The following is a 20,558-nucleotide window of genomic DNA, read 5'->3' as shown; positions in this document are numbered from 1 at the left end:
TGGAGCCCCGGGCAGCCCAGGAAGGTCGAGGGTGTGCGGGGTCCCCGGCCCGCCCGAGGTTGGAGGGGGCGGTCCCGGCGGCGGGCGCAGGCGCTTGGCCAGGCGCCCAGGTCCTACAGCCCGGCCCTCCGCGGGGTCCGCCCTCCGCCCGCGCGAGGAGGAGGGCGCGGGAGCCACGGCCGCCAGGACCCGCCCCCTCGCCTTCCCGAGCGGGCGGCGGGCGGCGGGCGGCGCGGGGAGGCGGGGCCGCGGCGGCCGGCAGTGTCTGCGCCTCGCGGCCTCGGAGCTCGCAGACGCTCGGGGAACATGGCGGCGGCGGAGCCGGCGGTCCCGGCGCTCCCCGGCGGCGGCGGCGCGGGCGCGGGGGCGCCGTCGGGCACGGTCCCCGTGCTTTTCTGCTTCTCGGTCTTTGCGCGGCCCGCGGCCGTGCCGCACGGCGCGGGCTACGAGCTCCTCATCCAGAAGTTCCTCAGCCTGTACGGCGACCAGATCGACATGCACCGCAAATTCGTGGTGCAGCTCTTCGCCGAGGAGTGGGGCCAGTACGTGGACCTGCCCAAGGGCTTCGCGGTGAGCGAGCGCTGCAAGGTGCGGCTCGTGCCGCTGCAGATCCAGGTGGGTCCCGCGGGAGGGCCGCGCGCCCAGCCGCTCCCGGTCCCCGTGCGTCCCCGTCCCCGCCGCGCTCCTCAGGTGCCCCGCGGCGGCCGGCCCCGCGCGCCTCGCCGACTGGGAAGGGCCGCGCCGGTGTCGCAAGCCTCGTGAATGGCCCAGCCCCGGCGCCTGTCCGAAGGTGACGGTCACCGGCTGTCCTCCGCCAAGGATGGGGCGTGGGCCTCCCAGCTGGAGGCGGCGCGCGCGAACGCCCCCACGTGTGTGGTCCTCAGCCTCCCGCATCCGCTTTGTGTGCCGGGAGCAAGTCCCAGCCGCCTGCGTAACCCAAGGGCTGTGCAGAGTAGCTGTGTTTTTCTTTGGGGGTGATGCAGAACCGGGGGAAAGAGGTTGTAGCCGAGTGTTGGCCTTGGGGTTTGTTCCCGGAGTTGTGTTTACCACTTGCGGAAACACAAACTTCTGGAGTCCTATCCTTTCATCCCTCCTCTTTTCCAGCTTTCAGCTCCTTTGATCTTCAGCCTTCCCTAAGTGAAATAACCGTGTTTAGCCTCTTCCTAGTAACTGTCAACTGAATCTGTTGATTACACGTATACATTTGACTGCCTTGAAAAAGTCATTCGAATCAGGCTGCAGTACCTTCTTAAATACACAACTTTAGCCAGACCATTCTTTCCTGATAGTGCTGGCTGGAAAAGTTGTTATACCTGAGGATTATTTTATAGCTTTTTAATATTTTTAAAAAGCCGTGTTCTTATGCTGCACAGATCTGCCTCCTGGGTTCTTTTTGTGCTCTGCTCAGAGGATTCACTCGAGGATTTACACTGTTGCAAAGCAAGAATAAAAGGTGTATTTTAGGTACTACACCGTCAACAGTTTTTTGGTTGAGAGACAGGTAAGCCATTTCTTTGGAAAACCGAACTGAAATGTGGGATTCAGGTTTAGAAGTCACTTTGATATTCAGGTGTCATTTTCTGACGACTGCCCTTTAGTTTTTTTTTCAGTTGTAGTTGTCTGAGAAATTGATCTTGTTTGCTATCACTCTAGCACCCAGTCCAGAAACTTCCAAAGCAGGTACTTTAATCAGAGGACAAAGGCTGTGAGATTACACGGTCAGCCCTTGATGAGCCAAAATAGAGGCAGGTACTTGGTGTCTGATACCCTAGAATTTGCCCTGCTCTTGGGAGTTGTGGTTGATAGGGGTTTGCTACTCCCCATTTCTTTTGTCTTCAGGAGTTTTCATGGCGGACACCTTCTGCAGTCTTCCTTGTCAGTCTGTTTAGATTAATGCTGCCAAAAATACCGAAGAAGTTGGATGCACCTTTGACAAACCCATTAATAAAGGCGAGAATCCAAATACTAGCTGAAGAGATCTGGAGCTTTACTGAGGAGGCCGACTTCTTTGTGATGTTTCCTGTAGTGGTTGGGAGGGAAGGTGGGCTGTTACCTAAGAGATGTTATGCTAGACTGGTGCCCTCCCCAAGTTTTTAAGGCCTCCGCCTCCCCCAATAATAGGATTTTTTTTTTAATTTTGAAAAATTCAAAGTCTGGGTCTGACAACTCTTTTTAACTAAAGAAATTAATAATATGTATGTATCTACCTGAGATGTCTTGTACATTCTCAAAAGGCATTATGTAATTCAGGACACATGTGGCTTTTGAAATATTTTGCTTGGTATTGGAAATAAAATAATAGTTTAAGTTTTTGTGGTGATGTTTAAAATAATAATTATAGTAGCACTACTCTGCCCCATCCATTTGAAAATGTAATTATTTTTCACCAAATAGGCCAAGAATACCTAAGCATCTGTTACATGATACTTAGGATATTTTAAAGTATTTAAAATATTTTTATATTATTTCAGTTTAGTAGTCACAGTAGCTTGACCTCTTCAGCCAGGTGCCTCCCCAAGCTTAAAAATAGATAATGGGATGTAGAGGGTTGCACACTCATACCATGTATATCCATATGCTTATTCTGATACCTGTTTATACCTTCCATATGAAGAGAGAGATATATGTGTGTGTGTATACATGCTCACACACATGTATGTATATATGTATGGATACTCCCAGAAGGAAAAGGGAAGATATTTCTTTTCATGACCATTTTACTATATTTTTTGGAGCACAACTGTATAATCCTGAAGACATGGACATTTCATGGCTGGACAAGAATTTAAGAGTTCATTCTGCATTTGAGTGGCAGCTGTAAGTGCCTGGAACAATGAATGTAAACAGGGGTAAGACCGAATTCATTCTCCTTACCTAAAATCTTACTGCTTCATTTTGCCAAAGAGCAAAACATGTAGGAAATGGCCCAAGGTCCCATGGTAAATAAAGCATGTGAAGGTCCTTCAGCTGGCCACAGCATTCATGTTCTCTTTTCATGCTTAGTGATTATATCAAGCAGAATGGGAAACAAGTCACAAACTTGAGCTTGTAATATCAGTTGTTTTGATGCTATTTATTCCTTCTGTGGAACAGATGCCTGTCAGTCAGAAAGACTCAAGGTGGCTGTCAGGGAGACCATGCTCAGGGACAACAGGCTCCTTCTACCAGAGGCAGGGAGGAAGAGCGTGTTTGGCCACATGTCATCCATGGCTTAAATAATGCCATTTGTGATTTCGGAGAAGGCCTTATAGCCTCTGCAGCTCTGGCTAACATCCTGTATATTCTAGAATGTATTCTCAATTTCCACAGGGGTCTAAGTTTGCTTTTAGGCTTGTACTGACTGTTGCTAATGACCCTGCAAAACACACAGCCTGCACTGGTGGTTGGTTTGCGGTTCTATGGAGATTCATCTTTAAGACCCCCATTGCCAGTATTAGGCTCTGATAACTTTTTAGTGTCTTCCTTTCTGAAATATTCTGTAACAGTGACCGAGTATCTGCTGACAGCTCAGGTAGCTAAAGACAGCTCATGTTTCAAGCACTTTTTATGTGTCTTCAGCTTTCTCAAAATGCTTGAAGTCTGAGGCATTTTGAGACAAAGGGGAAGAAATATAAATGAGAGGCTTATACAGTGGGAATGTAGGTCATTTTTATGACTTACAAGTGTTAATTTTTCACAAGGTATTTCCCAAGTTTTAACTAATGGAGAGTTCAACCCTGGAAACTCATGTAAATTTGATATCATACCACTACCAGTGTATTTTTCCAACTTGTCACCAGGGAAGGCAGAACCCAAGTAGAAGAGAGGAAGAAATGGAGATGGTTAAGGGTGACACCAGTTAGAGGATTTTACTTGAGTACGTAGGAGGGACGGCTCTGACAGCTTTGTGTGGGCAGAAGATAAGGGCTTTCCTGGGAAGGTTATTTTGACCTTCTCTGAGGTGTTTAATTGGGAAGGGATTCTGCTCCAGGTTTTACCTTCTTGGAAGTGTATTAGTATGAAGATTATTTTAAACAGAGGTGTGGCCATTTTATAGCTAGAAGGTACCCCGGAGTTCAGGGTGGGAAGGAAGAGAAGGCATGGTTTGAAAAGAAAAGGGAAAGGACTCGGGTCTCCCTTGGGCTTGCTAGTTGGAAGGCGGTGATTTTTGATTTCAGAACCTTTACCGTGGAGTGTGTAGGAAGAGCAGGTAGATAAGCTAATGCTCAGAACTCTTGAGTTAGAGAAGTAGGCAGGGCTTTTCTCAGGAGGCTGACAGTGTCAGGGGCTCTGGAGATAACAGCTGAATCCTAAGGGATTGTCTCTCACCCACCCACTCACCTTGTAAAAAATTTAATATTTCAAATTACTGCCCAAAGCGTTGTACACATTTTGCTCTTTTTGGATACATGAGAGGCTACCTATAAATAAACTGTGTGCCAGTGGAAGCTATGATCTGTGTTCGGGATTTTTTTTCTACGTTTAATTTGCCAGGGGGAATTCAGTGTAGATTCAGATGTCACTGTGTTCCTGGGATCTGGTCAGCTTCACCGTCACCCCAACATCAGGTATGATGTAAAGAACCCCTCTGTCCTCAGCACTGAAATGGGTGGAGTTGGCTGGCCTCCCACAGGCAGTTGGAAAGCTAAAACTTTAACTGATAAGCTTGAGTTGTAATCTTAATGCCAGTCACATTAGTGTTCACAAAGGTGAGTAAGTTGCAAAATAAGAGTGAAATAAATATTCTCTTGCAGTCTAAATTAAAAAGCCCCAAACTTATTTTTCCAAAAACAGATCATGTACCAATAATTGTAAGTCTTTTGGTAACATTTGGAAATCTACTTTATGAACCATTTCTTAACTCTCTAGACTGTGCTAACAAGTTAGATGTTATCAGTGTTTCTCTACATATATTTCTTGGTTTCTTAAAGGATCATATTAGTAGTAAGTGGTATTTCAACCTCATTATTGAAGAACTGTTTTTAACATGTGCTAAACTTGAAAGCACAGAGTATGTTTCCTATAAGAGGGATGCACAGTAACCTAATACTTTTATTGATAGATTTACATGAAGCTGATTTAGTCTTTGAAATAGCCCTATGCTGCTGCTAAGTTGCTTCAGTCACGTCCGACCGTGCGACCCCATGGACTGCAGTGCACCAGGCTCCTCCGTCCCTGGGATTCTCCAGGCAAGAACACTGGAGTGGGGTGCCATTGCCTTCTATATAGCCCTATGAGGTAGCAACTATTTTTAGTACTTTGTTACAGATTGAAGTGAAGGTGTTTAGTTGTGTCTGACTCTTTGTGACCCCATGGACTGTAGCCCACCAGGCTCCTCTGTCCATGGGATTCTCCAGGCAAGAATACTGGAGTGGGGTGCCATGCCCTTCTCCAGGGGATCTTCCTGACCCAGGGATTGAACTTGGGTCTCCCACATTGCAGGTAGTTACTTTCAGAGCCACCAGTGAAGCCAGATTAAGAAGCTGCTGTTTAGAAATGTTAATGATTTGCAATTGAAATTAGTGAAGTTGCCATTTGAACTCAGATTCTGATGCCCATGGGCTGACCTGTATTGCCTGGGAGAGTTGTGTCACAGGCCTCTGTTTTGAGTCAGTATTGAAACAAAGCCTTCCTGTACCTGTGGCAGTCAGGTTTCCTTGGAAACACTTCTCAGTGAAATAATGATACCTCATATTCCCTTCTGGACCCCTCTCCCAAGCACATCATGCCTATATTGTTGCTGTAATAGACTACTAAAATTTTCAAAACACTGCATTCACAAGTTCAAACTTCAGTCATTTCTAAAGATACACAGTTTACTCACTGTAGTCACTTGCTCGGGTGCTGCTGTAACACAGTACCACAAACTGAGTAGCTTATATGACCAAAATGTATGTTCTCACAGTTCTAAAGGCTTTAGGTCAGATTTGGGTCTTGTGAGGACTGTGAAGGAGAAGACGTTTCATGCTTCCCCTGGCTTTTGGTGGTAGGTTGGCCGTCTTTGGCATGGCTTGACTTGTAGACATACTGCACTGATCTCTGCCTTCATGTTCACATGGCCTTCTCTGTGCTCAGATTTCCCTTTTTAATGAGGATGCCTCTCATGTTGGATGAGGCATCCACCTGAGTTGGGAAGGTCCCCTAGAGGAGGAAATGGCAACCCACTCCAGGATTCTTGGCTGGGAAATTCCATGGACAGAGGAGCCTGATGGGCTGCCGTCCATGGGGTCACAAAGAGTTGGGCCACAACTGAGCACGCACGCACATGCTGCTCCAGCATGACCTCGTCTTAACTGACTGTGTTTTCAGTTTCCAAATAAGGCAATACTGGGGTGCAGTACTGGAGGTTAGGAATTCAGCATCTGAGTTTCGGAGCACACAGTTGAACACACAACTCTCACCATGTGCTACGTTTATGGAGAGATCAGAAGTGGCTCACCACGTATCACTGAACAAGACCAGCCATCGTGTTTGTGCCTGTCCCAAGAAACCAGGGGGACCAAGCAAGGGAGGAGCAGATTCCTTGCAGATGTAGCAGCTGTTGTTAGAAAATGGTCAGGTCACATGTGGATGTGAAGCAGGGTGAATACTGTTATGATCATGGTAGTCATGGAATTTGGGTATGAAGAGTCTTTTGACTATGAAATCTAAGGTCAGATTCTAGCTATGACAGTTAAGAAAGTGGGCAAAAATTTTATACTTGAAATTTGTCTTAAACTATTGCTTGAGGAAGCTATTGATTGTGATCAACTTTTTGTGTTGAAATATGTATTCAATACATTAAAATACATATTTTTTATGTATATGTGTATGGTGATGTATATAGATATATAAATATGTGAAGGTGTGTGTATATAAACATTTTTATATGTGATTTCTTCAGACTTCTTGAATATGTGTTGATCTCTAATTGCTACACGTTTACCTGTGACAGCATTTGGTCAAGTCCACTTTTAATTTGCGTTCTTGGAGTTGCCACACGTCTGATGATGAGCAGCACTTTTAGTTATCTGCAAGGTTTTGGTGTACAAAGAGTTTCTGAGTCAAATTATGAAGTCCCTGGATTATAGAGTCAGTGTGTAATTTAACAGTTACTGAAATTCATGTGGAGTTGGGGTGGATAAGGGGTTGATTGGATATAGTTAGAGATTTTCAGTAGTTTTTTTTTTTTTTTGTAGCCTCAGCTCCTCCTTTTTCTCCCTTGTATGGTATAGAGATTATTCATAAAGTAGTGGCTTTTCCCACTACTGTTATGACATAGGGAGACCATTTAATTTTTTTACCTAAATGTTAAATTTTAGAATAGTGTTGATTTACAAGGAGAGTTGCAAAGATAACACAGAGAGTTCCTGTATATGTGACATAGTTTTCCCTCTTGCCAACATCTTCCATTACTGTGGCATATTTGTCACAACTAAAGAACCAATGTTGTTAGTACATTACTATGAGCTGAGTGCCACACTTTAGTCAGATTTCACAAGCTTTTTCCCTAATGTCCTCTTTCTGCTCCAGGATCCAATCCAGGATACTAGTTATATTTAGTTGCCACATCTCCTTAGGCTCCTCTGGGTTATGACAGTTCCTCAAAGCTTCATTGTTTTTAATGAGCTTGACAATTCTGAGGAGTACTGATTAGATATTTTGGTAGAATGATCTCAGTTTGGGTTTATCTGCTATTTTCTCAGTGCTTAAACCAGGGCTGTGGGATTGTGAGAGGAAGATCATGAAGGTCATTCTCATCACATATCCAGGCTGAATACCATCACCCTGACTTCACTGATTGCCTCAGTCTTGATGGCCTGGCTGAGGCCGTATTCATAATTACCCTCTCACTCGATTGTCTGTTGTGAGGAAGCAAATTGCTCAGTGCAGGCCACATTCAAGGGGTGTCCACTCCTGGAGAGGAGAATATCTAGGCATTTTTGTTTCACGATTTTATAACCAGTCATCTCTGCTCTCACCCCCTGTCTCTGTGGCTTCTTTCTTTAACTGAAAGTTTAGAGATGATGGATTCCTCTGCTGGAAAGGATTTCAGGGCTGCGTTTGCTGACCTTCTCTAATATGACATATGTCTGATGAGGTCCCCTGCCCAGAACAGATACCTCACAGCTGTAATGAGGTGTTGGGAAGCACTAGGTAACAGGAACCTTGGGAGACCACAACTCTGAATAATCTAGGATTTCTCAGTAGGTATGGTTTTATTCCTTTAACATCCCAATATTCAATAGTTTGACCATTTTATATGGTAGTCTTGAAATATTATGTAACTGATTTTCTTAATGAGTCTAAGACAATGATTTTGTCCCAATTTATAACTTAACATACAGCTTGTTACTCCTTCATTGGAGTCTAGACTGAGAACTGGTTGAGTTTCGATCTGCATTTACTGTATTTTGAATCTCTTCTTCCTCGGCTGTTATTCCTTGCTGCTATCTGTTTGCCTATCTTCAGCAAACTTTCACCTTTGCTGTTTCTTACCTTATGTTAATTTATAATCCAGGCAACCAAACTTGCTAGGAATATATACAGAGTTAGTCCTTACAGTCTGAGATAAGATCTCAGAGCTGGAGATCCAAGTAAGCATAGGCTGTCGGTGTGTTAGTGCGTGGCTATCCAGCATACCCTGGCAACTTCGTAGAGTTTTATTTTGCCTGCTTGCTGGTCTTCATATGTTGTAGAATGGCAGGATTCCTGAGTTGCATCAAAATTGTTTTAAACAGGGCAATTGCAGCTAAACCACTTTTCATCGTGTTCCTTCAACACATCATTTTTCACTGGGGACCCCTGGTTCAAAATAATATATATATATATGGATTTTGAGCCAAGATTTAATATTTCCTGAGAATTTAAGATACATGATCATAAATAGTGGTTGGTTTTCAACCTAGTACCTTAAGTACTTATATAGTCATCAGATTCATTGCTTTTGATAATGACTGAAAGGAAGCATGGTACTTGCATTAAAAATTTAAGTAAAGAAGCAGCCAAAGATGAGCATATATAATTCAAAATGCTTGAATATTTATTTTAAACATTCCTTATTGACAGAGGAGGAAAACTGTCTAGGTAGTTTTAGAATTACAGATGGTACTCCCATTCTCACATGGACATGCTATTGGACTGCACGTGGTTAATCAGTACACATCTGTAGAGTTAATACCAGAGGGAGATTAAGGTGCCAGAGTCCTTCAGGCCAGGATGCAGATAATAAAGTACGTACTGACTAGAGCGGTCATACTGCTAAGGATCAAAGATTCCTCTTAATGATTCATTTAATTCTTGGAGTAATTGTTTCTTAAGTGTGATACATGTGCCAAGGTACTAAGGCAGAGTCTAGGGTCAGGCTGCTGGTGAAGCCACCACCTTTGTAATCAGGACTCAGGTTTCTCTAGAAAATTAGAAATAATTATTATCTGTTGGTGGTTTAGGTTCATTAGAGGGGAGCCTTAAAGGGTACCAAGAGCAGTGGCATGGCCTCATTCAGGATCAAACTGCGTCTTTTCCAGAGCTTCTCTAATTTGAGAAGGTGAAAAGAAAACCACAGTGGGTTTTTTAGAACTCAGTTAGATTAAATTCTTGTATTTAACAGTGATTTTTCACTTTTTCGGAGATCCATGTTGGGCCCAAGTTATTGTAGTAGACCAACTACAGCAATTAATGTAAAGCTTGGTAACCTAATACCCAGTTTTCACTTTGATTCATTGATTTTCTTGATTGTGATAAATACATGTAAGAATTCAGATGTCAGGTTTATGTCTCTCCATTTGACAGTGGGGATGTGGTTGGCATCATTTCATTTTTTTTTTTTTGAACTCTTAAGGTATTCTTGAGAATACTGACTTAATATTTCTGTCTTGATAATAGCAGTAATTCTAGATTTGTTTTTTTTTTTTTTTTTCATTTTTTGTTCCACAGTCTCTGCTACAGATTATTTTAAATTTTACTCTTTGTACTTGTAAGCAATCTTGTCATCAAATTTATTTTACTATTTTTTATTATAAAAGTATATTTGGCAAAACTAATACAATTATGTAAAGTTTAAAAATAAAATAAAATAAAAAAATAAATAACATTTAGCAAATGTTTTAAAACAGCATTTGAAAAACAGAAGAAAGGTACTAAGAAAAAATATTATCAGCATCCCTAACTATGTAACCACTTGTCAATATTTTCATATATTTACTTCTACTTTTTATTCATATGTTTAGAGTTTTGAAATACTATTGAACTGTGCTCTTTTTAAAATTAACATTAGATTATAAGCATTTCTTCTTAGAGGTGTGCATTTTTTGAAAACATATGCATATACTATTTTAATAGGCTAAACATGTTTTGTGAAATCATTTTTTGTATTGTCAATTCTTGGTTTATTTCAAATTTTCACTATTAAAAGCAATTCAGTGGACATCTTTGGGGATAATTTTTTTCCCTATTATTCATTTCTTCTAAACAATAGTTGTTAAAATTGACTTAATGGGTCAAACAGTAAGAATGTTTTTCTCTCTTTACTGACCTCCAGCTGAAAATAAATGTCACTGTATAACAAATGCTAAATCATTCTTTCTTTTTTTCTCAGCTCACTACCCTGGGAAATCTTACGCCTTCAAGCACTGTGTTTTTCTGCTGCGATATGCAAGAAAGGTTCAGACCAGCCATCAAGTATTTTGGAGATATTATTAGTGTGGGACAGAGATTGGTATGCTTACTTGTTTATTTTTTCCAATTTGCTGAAGCGTGATATACATTCATACACAAATGTATGTATATTGGTACTTATCTTTGTGCTTTTTATTTTCCCCCCAGTTACAAGGGGCCCGGATTTTAGGAATTCCAGTTATTGTAACAGAACAATACCCTAAAGGTCTTGGAAGCACTGTTCAAGAAATTGATTTAACAGGTGTAAAGCTGGTACTTCCAAAGACCAAATTTTCAATGGTATTACCAGAAGTGGAAGCAGCATTAGCAGAGATTCCTGGAGTCAGGAGTGTTGTGTTGTTTGGAGTAGAAGTAAGTACCACTTGTTCTGTTTTGGACACAATATCATTTGTAGAAAACTTGTTATTTCCAGAATGTAATTTTGTATATAGAATGTGTGTGTGTGTGTGTGTGTGTGTGTGTGTGTGTGTTAGTCGCTCAGTCCTGTCTGACTCTGCAACCCCATGGACTGTAGCCCACCAGGCTCCTTTGTCCATGGGATTCTCCAGGCAAAAATACTGGAGTGGGTTGCCATTTTCTTCTCCATGTATACAGAATACTATATCGGTAAAAAGAGCTTCCCTGTTGGCTTAGTGGTAAAGAACCCACCTGCCAATGCAGGAGACATGGGTTTGATCCCTAGGTCGGGAATCCCCTGGAGAAGGAAATGGCAACTCACTCCCGTATACTTGCCTGGAGAATCCCATGGACAGAGGAGCCTTGTGGGCTACAGTCCATGGGGTCCAAAAAGAGCCAGATATGACTTAGTGACTAAACAGCAACAACTGATAGAAAATAACCCCCCCATTTATTAAATGTTGACTGTTGTCAGGGCACTGGTCCAAACACTGTTGTATCCTTTAATTTGTTAAACTCTCAGCACAATCCTCTGATCTAAGTACCTTTGGTCTCCTCATGTTATAGAGATGGGGAAACTTAAACACAGATGTTGTGTGCCTTGCTCAAGGTCATACAGTTAGCTAAAGGATCGAGTTGCATTTGAATGTAGGTTGATTGACCCTTGGGCCTTTACTTTGAACCACTACTCAGAACACACTTTCATCAAAGATAATATGTTTACTTATGTAGGAGTTATAGGAGTTCATCTTGGTCATGTTTTTGTTCTAGAAAACCTTAGAAGTCATGTACCTCATTGTCCTTCACATTTGAATCATGTACATTTTTTTTTAAGGAAAAAATATATTCGTGGATTCTCAATACTGATTGAAATGATTTTGGGGGCTTTTTTGACATGTAGAAGCAGAGTATAAGTATTTATTCATAGCTTGTAAGAATCTCTTGAACTGAAATTATAAAATTATGAAAACCATAAAAACAATGAAATCCAAATAATTCAAGACACCCATGATGTTTTGATAGTAGGTTTCATAGTAGTAGGTTTTAATAGTAGAAAGATGTATCCTCAGTTTTATATGTATATTAAATATTTCTGTATTTTGACTTCAAAACTGACAAAATAAAAGAAGCCTATTTGTATAAATATGTCATGCCAAATCTTGTTGCTGACTTTTATACTTTTTCTTATTTGTTCATCATTATTAGCTCTTAAGTGTAATCAAAATAATCTTTGAGCAGTCCTCCAGTGCTAACTTTAATGATTGTTAGTCTATAATTTTCCATGGCTCTCTTGTCATGTGAAGATAAAGTCAGCTTTGTCGCATTATTAAAATCTGCTTTCATTGCTTATATAATCCACTTATTGTTGGAGCCTGTTTTTACTCTTTATTCCCTGCCAATGAATGATACAAGTTTGTACTTGGAAAGCTGAAATCTGTATAATGCATTTGCTGGTGATGTATACTGGGTATTTTTTGCCTAAGCTACACGTTATTTTTAATTTGGCCTACCCTTACTACTGGGTGTCTTGTAACAACTCAGTTTTCCCACCATTATCTCAGTCGACAGTACTGCAGACGCATTCTTTGTGTCAGGCATTTGGTGTGAAAACAGAAATAAACCCGACTGTGAGTGGCATCAAAACCGAGCAGTAGTAGTCAGCTGAATGAAGGTCATCCAGGTGAGATACAGATGAAAATATCAGGAAAAAAAAAATGCTCACAGAGCTGTAAGAATATGTTCAAGGTCCCCAGGACAAAGACCGTTGATGTAATTCAGTTCCTGACTTTACAAAGAGGAGACCAAAGCCAGAGATGCTGTTTATGCTCTAGATCCCTGGTGGGCTGAAGGCACAACTCGATGTAGGACAAGGTCGTTCGACCTGTGGTGCTCTTTCAGCTCTACTGCATTGCTGCACATTTGTAAAATGCTTGTCGTGTACCACAGTGTTACATGTGGGTTTTTACTTTCCATCTAGACTCATGTGTGCATCCAGCAGACAGCTCTGGAGCTCGTTGGCCGAGGTATCGAGGTTCATATTGTCGCGGATGCCACATCATCGAGAAGCATGATGGACAGGATGTTTGCCCTTGAGGTAATTGTCCTGTTTTAAAATAACTTATTTACCAAAGCTTCCAGACAAATCTGGAGAATATTAAATATGTAACAGCAATGAAAATTTACCTCTTAAATTTGAGCTTGGTCTGACAATAATCAGACTCGCCGATTTCCAAGGTCTCTACTATGCACAACCAGCCTCTAAGATCTCACCATCATATCCTGTTTTACATCTGCTCTGTCTTTATTTCTAGGGATGCTAAACACTCCTTTACATCTTCTGTCCTAACTTTACTATAGTTTTGCACAGAAACTAAGAGGTATTCTAGTAAGCTTACTCTGAACTATTTAAAGATTTGCAAAGTAAAAGCAGCTCATCTAGGCTTAACTTGATCAAGATCTATCCAAAACCTCGTGCCTAGTGGGCCTCAGCCTGGTTCAGCCTTGTGTAGATTTCGTCAGACTTGAATTTCTGGAAACAGGCATGTCGCTGACTGTGGGCGCCACGCACACACAGTGTTTAATGGCTCTGCGTGGCGTGTCAGTGATTTTCATCAGCGTTGCATAACAGTAGCCTTACGTAAGCAATTCCTATTCCGAGACTATTGAAAAGCAAACTCCCACAATTAATCCTTTGAAATCTTCACATTGTGGATCTCTGTCTGTTTTGTTTAATTCCAATTCTATCATAATTTTAAAGTAATGTCAATCTGGATTTGAATTGCTGAGTTTTTAACTAATTACTTTTATTGAGAATGGGAAATGTAGATTTTTTTTTCTTTTTCTTGAGACTCTCCAGTGTTTCATGCATAAGCTGACCTATGAGCCACTTTCTCTGTAGATTGCTCAGTCATCTCTCATAGTCTAAAATGTTCCCTAGGGTGGTGAGTTCGGCAAATAAGAATAAGAAAGAAAGACGAAGGGTCAAGTCAGTGGGGAGGGCTGATGTGGAAGCTGGCAGGGTAGCTGGCAGCAGCAGTGCTTTCAAGGCCCTGGTTGGCCATCCCTTCTTTTATTGCTGAACAGGGAGGTTTTATTAATTTTATTCAACGATTTTCAAGTCCATTTGGACTATCAGGTTCTCTGGTTAGTTTGATATTAAGTATTGCCTCTTTCCCTCTCAGCAGAGAACTTTAAGCTCTCCCTACATTCAGAGTTAATCAACTAACACTTTCAGATTTTCTTAGTAATCTGATCCATCCGTGAATAACCTTTATGGTAATGCTGAGGTCCAGAACTTGAAGTGTTCCCAAGGAAGCAAAGAACTTAAGAACGTATAAAACCAGAAATGTTCCTTTCTTGTGAAGAAATTTCAAGAACTTTTGTCCTGCGTTCATTTACATTTTTCAGACATGTCTTTATTATGCCATTTATCACAGAAAGTTGTTATTGCTGGCAGTTCTGTCTTTTACCAAGACTCAGAATAAAACAGTTGGCTTTTTAATACATGAGCCTCGTTCTTTCAGAGGTAGCCTGTAATCTTACTGATCAGGAGTCCAAACAGTAGAGGGATAATACAGGTTTGAATGCAGGTTCTGGCATTTTGTAAATTTGTGTCCTTGGACAAATCACCTAATATCTTTGCCTTAGATTTCTCATTAGTGATATGAAATAAAATTCATATTTTTATGGCAAAATAGAAAAATGTAAACTTGAAAAACTGTTCTTTGCCCTTTGGTTTCCTCTTTCCCCCCTACTGTGTATGCATATTATGCATCAAGCACATCTCCCCATCAAAAGAAATAACCTGTTCAACTGTAAAGAGTAGACAGCTCCTTGAAAGATAATACTCCTTCTTGATTGTCTCAAGGGTCATGTGACCCACCACAGTGGTGCTTGGATCTGGATTCTATAAACTGTCAATAATTTATCATTTCATGTACAGCCCTCTGTCTCAAAAAACTTACATAACTGTGCTTTGACATCTGATGGGCGGAACTGTTCTCAGAGTTTTCTGAGGGGCTGTTCCCAGGTTATGATCAGCATCTTGGCTGGAGTAAAATTTTCCATTCCTTTTTTAGATCAACTGATTAATTTTTTTTGTCAGCAGTGAAATAGAAATAGTAATAGTCATTATGTGGGAGGATTTTTGTGAGGATTAAATGAAATACTGTATTGGTAGTCCTTAGTGTCTGACACAATAAGCACTCAAGTGTTAGCTGTTGCTTTTATTTGTATTGTAGCTCTTATTCTTTTCTTCATGAGCTCCTTCCAATCAGAAATATATAAGCATATATCAGCTTCCAAGACCCGAAAGGGACTAGTCTTGAGAAGTTCTGAGGAGGGAAGGAAAAAATATGGGCTGGGGTGGATTTCTGCCTGCAATGCAGAAGATACAGGAGGCACAGGTTCGATTCCTAGGTCGGGAAGATCCCCTCTAGGAGGGCATGGCAACCCACTCCAGTATTCTTGCCGGGAGAATCCCATGGACAGAGAAGCCTGGTGGGCTACAGTCCATAGGATCGCAACATGACTGCGGTGACTGAGCTTGCACAGAACAGCCAGCATTGCTTGGGGTCACAGTGCTGAGGTTGGAGGGGAGAGAAGCAGGTCGAGAGGTAATGGGGGAAGATGTTCCACATTTCAGACTTTTCCTCTCGGTCTGAAGTTTCTATGGAGGTGTTTTAGTTAGTCCCTCAGTCCTTGGGAGAAATGTTCAGTCTCCTCTTTTCTTCTGTGACTATGAAAGTGAAACAGCGATCTGGTCAGCTCCCCTTCTTCTCTTTCCCTTGAGAAATACAACTACTTGAGATCATTCCTGAGACTCCCCACCCTACCTGTTCAGATCGTTAAATTCATAAGATTTATCGTTACTGTTATTAAAACTTCTCTGCCGGGATCTGTGGTGTGTGTTCTGCTCCTCACAGTGCTTTGAGCACCTACCATCTGCCAGGCATTTTTCTTTCAACTCATAGTTGCAGGGTAAATGTGGGAGAAGACAGAATAAAACCCTCTCTTGAACTTGATGTCCTTGTACTTCTGGGAAGTTGTTAAGTGTTGCTTGGGAATTTAATGGGTTTAGTCTTTTTTTTTTTTTTCCCTCCTCTGCCCTCTAGGAGGCTGTTGTGTATTTTTAGGTTTGTGGGTCAGAGTAACCTTTCTTTTCCTTTGGCCTAGTTGGACTGACTTTGTAAGTCTAAGGGAAGAACTCTGGAAGTCAATTAAGCCAAGTACCCATTTGCATTAAACAGCTGGAGTTTTAATTGTCCCTTTATGCTTCCCTGGCGACTCAGAGGTTAAAGCGTCTGCCTCCAATGCGGGAGACCTGGGTTCAATCCTTGGGTCTGGAAGATCCTCTGGAGAAGGAAGTGGTAACCCACTCCAGTATTCTTGCCTGGAGAATCCCATGGACAGAGAAGCCTGGTAGGCTACAGTCCAAAGGGTTGCAAAAAGTTGGACAGGACTGAGTGACTTCACCTTCACCTTCACCTTTTTAAGCCAGGAGATGAAGTGAGTTTGGGACCAGTGTCTTAGGTGTCCTCACAGCTCAAGGTGGTGAGTGGCAACCTGCCTGTGTCTGGATCGAGTGCCCTGTTCTCTTTCTGCTCGGGCACCGTTTCCAGTTGGTGCTGGGCAGGTACCATGGGAAGATGTGTTAGCCTGACCTTAGCTTTCTTAGCAAAGGCATGAGCCATGCCTTCCCCTAACACAGGTTCTCGGCTTGATTACAGTTATTGGTTGTTGTTTGTTTTTTGGTTTTGTATTTTTGACCACACCTCGAGGCAGTGAAACTTGTGCCCCCTGCAGTGGAAGCATAGTCTTAACCACTGGACCTCCAGGGAAGTCCTGTGGCTTGATTACTTTTGAATATGCTCAGTATTGGCCATACTTTATTGTTGAAGTTAAGTAATTGTATGTAGGTTTCTGTTTACTAAAATGTTTTTGTGTGTGTGCCTCTTGCGTTCCAGCTTGTCCCCGGCCTTGGCCTCTTAGCATTCCTGAGAGCTGTTGGCTTAGAGTGGACCTGGTTCTGGTCAGCAGAGCACTATGAGAAGCTGTGTCTTTGCTGGGTCATTGCATTTCTTTCTCAGACCTGGGAACACTTTTCTGATCTCCTGCCTCATGAAAGAACTAGAAAGATTACTGAGAAAATTGACCTTCGTTAGCACTTTGGAATATAGAAAGCAGTTCCACAGACATTGAAAGTATGATTCAGATTCAGGCTGACTCATTGAAAGGCCATTGATTCAACGGAACAGTAAGGAAGGCAGGCCAGCCAGGGAGAGAGCTGGGTTTAGGTGACTCGACGTTCGGGGCCCTGAGACACAGCTTGTCTTATATTTATTGCCCACCCTCCTGTCTGAAGCAACCACACAGTCCTTTGAGATTTCTAAGGGTTTTGACTTGACAGTTAGGAGTTTACTGAAAAGCAAGGAGGAGTAAATTAGTCTCCAGAAGTCTTTAAAAAACTCAGAGACAACTCATCATCTGGTTATTTGTCCCAACGTAAAGGACACTGGCAGCCTTGCTTATTTCTTCCTCTTTTCCTCTGTGACTGCTGTTTTTTCATTTCTCAAGACTTGTGATCAGCTGCTCCTCACACTCCTCTTTTCTGGTGGTTGAGGCCCTAACTTGCTATCTGATAAGTAGGCCATGGCTTATACTCCCTTCTCGGTCCTTGGGGATAAAAAGGAAGAGGCTGTCAGTGGGAAGGTTGGGCCTATGGATCTGTAGCCATCTGAAGGCTTTACTTTGGCTCCATTGAGATGTCCTATTTATTCGAGTGATGCCCGTTATGATACGACACTGATTCACATGTTTTTTTCTAACTTGCTTAGGAATTGTGTCTAAACACCTCATCTTCTACAGCTCTTAACACTGGATGTTTCATGGGATGACAAACAGCTGGTCTCCTTTTTCCCCTAGCGTTTCTGAGAAATATATCCAGGAAATGGGTCTCTACCCTGGAATTCTCTTCCTGTCCCCGCTCCCACTCTTTTCTGTGCTTTCTCTGCTTTGCCTTCCTTCCCTTCTCCCTCTTCATCCCTCCTGCGTACTCTCTCCTTGTCCCCTCCTGGAGATGTCTGTCCTTAGCTTTATTATGATTCCACTGGGACGATGTAGCAAGGATGTTCTTTGACCTGTCAGTGAAACTCTGTGCAACCTTAAATTTTATACTCTTGTTTGTGATTCTGGAAAGCTTATGATAGTGGCAAGGGGGCAAGGGTGGTGGTTCTGTTATCATTCAGGGGAGTGTTCTTAACCTCACACGAGGCTTTTCTGCCACCCATGTTTTACTTATGGTATATAAGTAGGTATACAATTTAACAAAGGGTATACAGTTTAATGTCAGATATTTGGAGAGAGGGAAAAAGAATTTGAGAATCGTTGTTTTACAGTCCTCAGCCTTGATCCCTTCTGTCTCCGGCACATCTAAGTCATTATATTGGCTACCTTTTTTCTTTTTCTTATAATGTTAATAATTGGGACTAATATTAATAATACTGAGAATCATCCTCATGGGTTTCTGATATGGCTGGTTTGAACTGTCTCCTTGTCACTGAATTTGATGGTATGGCTGAGCACCGTGGTTTTTATAGAGGACACTAGCATGTCTCACTGTGCTTTTTGCTGTTTTAATATAGTGTTCATTCTCATGCTTATTTCTTGATTTGTGTTTATCTTTTTTTTTTTCCTTAAGCGTCTTGCTCGTACCGGGATCATTGTGACTACAAGTGAGGCTGTTCTGCTACAGCTGGTGGCTGATAAAGACCATCCAAAATTCAAGGAAATTCAGAATCTAATTAAGGCGAGTGCCCCAGAGTCGGGTCTGCTTTCCAAAGTATAAGACATGTGAAAGACTGGTATGCTACTCACTGTCAGATGACAGGACTGTAAGCCCAGACAAGCTCTTGTCTCGCGTAGAATTAAAATGTTAAGTCAAAAATTGGCTCCTTTTTTGCGCCTCTTAGTAAAACTTAACCAGTTAGACCGTTTGGGTACCAGCATTTAGTTACACATGTCAAAGGCTTCAGGTGCTGCTTAACTTCTTTTTATGTTAATGTGCTTTTATTTATTAAAAAAAATTGTAATGGAGGTGCCTGTTTTGTCTATACCGTATACACTGATCATACTTTCAAAAGTGCACACTCTTGTGAAGTTTTCCTATACTGTCACAAAGACAGAGATCTCCCAGTAACGGTTTGACCTTTGTATCATTGTAAGATGTATGTTATGATGTTAATATGGATTCAGTGCTTTTGCTTTACAGGTTGATTGAAGTAGGATTATTATATGAGAATTTGAAAACAGGACTCTGGATCTTGTTACCCCTTTCACTCACAATGCAGTCAAGTTATTTATTAAGTTGCGTTGGTTTAACCAGACGAAGTCATGTTGGATAATTATATACCTTTCTTAATTATGTTGATTTTCTTCTGCTCACCATCACTAATTCTCTGTTAATGTTCTCTTTTTTAAATTGAATCTTTTACCTAGAAGGACTCATTGGGTTATTACTTATATTTTTGATTTTGTAAACAGATGGAATGATAGCAATGTCATATCATTTGTAGAGGGCTCTTTTAAGATCTTTGAAGTATTACTTTAGCTGAATAGCTTTATAACCATCTTGAATACATCTTCTAATATGCACTAGATTTAGCAAAAAGATAAAAGACTGGATAAAATGTAGTTTTAAAACATCCATCTTCTTGTTTGATATTTTCTCCACATAACATCCAATTACTGTTAATGCAAAAGGTCTCAGTAATAATTCAGTAGTATTAATTTTGTAGTGATTACTGCCATTCAATAAATTAATTTTCATTTAATACTTATTATAGGGTTTTAAAACATTTTTTTAATGTTATGTGAACATGAAACATTTCTGTCTTTTGTATTAAAGTAATTAAAGAAAATGTATTATGTGAATGAAATCATTTTGTCCCCCACAACATGGATCTTTGATTATTATCCCAGGGATTTGAATATTTATTTAGGGGTATAAAATTTTTATATTTGTAATCTTTCAACTCATGGATATTTTCTAAAAAGGAAAATTCTTTGTCCATGGGAGTAACTGGATTTTATTGAAGGGCCTTCTTAATTATTTAAAAGCAGTAGAATTTTTTTTTAAAACAATGTAACAAAAGCAATATAGCATTCTTCTTATGGTTATATTTAATTGTTTTTCTCAGCAAACTTGTGTGTCAAAAAAGAAGAATCAAAGATTTCTACATGTTTTAAAATAGTTTTTAGTAAATTTAACCTGGTGCTCCTCAAACTAATATGAATACAAGTCACCTGGGGATCTTGTTAAAATGCTGAATCTGGTTCAATAGGTCTAACTTCTGTGCCTGACATTTTACATTTCCAAGAAAGCCAGTTTCCATCAGCACTGCTCAAAAAGGACCATACTTTATAAGTAGCAAGGATTTAACTATCATCACCTGTTTTCCTCCATGGAGCCCTGGCTCTTCCTTTCCCTTGGAACACCACCCCAGTGAAACCTTTTCACAGCTGAAAAC

General features: G+C 41.2%; 1 protein-coding gene across 1 annotated transcript; it reads left to right on the top strand.

The window, feature by feature from the left end:
* Positions 1 to 242: 242 nt before the first annotated feature.
* Positions 243 to 18,976, top strand: ISOC1 (isochorismatase domain containing 1). The gene is given in 5 exon segments (NM_001101213.2): positions 243 to 615; positions 10,556 to 10,675; positions 10,783 to 10,986; positions 13,010 to 13,126; positions 18,731 to 18,976. Coding segments are annotated over 5 exon segments (897 nt in total). The 5' UTR covers positions 243 to 306; the 3' UTR covers positions 18,878 to 18,976.
* The last annotated feature ends 1,582 nt before the right edge of the window (positions 18,977 to 20,558 follow it).

Source organism: Bos taurus, chromosome 7 (genome assembly GCF_002263795.3).
Source record: "Bos taurus isolate L1 Dominette 01449 registration number 42190680 breed Hereford chromosome 7, ARS-UCD2.0, whole genome shotgun sequence".
Classification (NCBI taxonomy): Eukaryota; Metazoa; Chordata; class Mammalia; order Artiodactyla; family Bovidae; genus Bos; species Bos taurus.
Note: the sequence above shows the minus strand (reverse complement) of the source record. Positions and strands in the feature narration are given on the sequence as shown.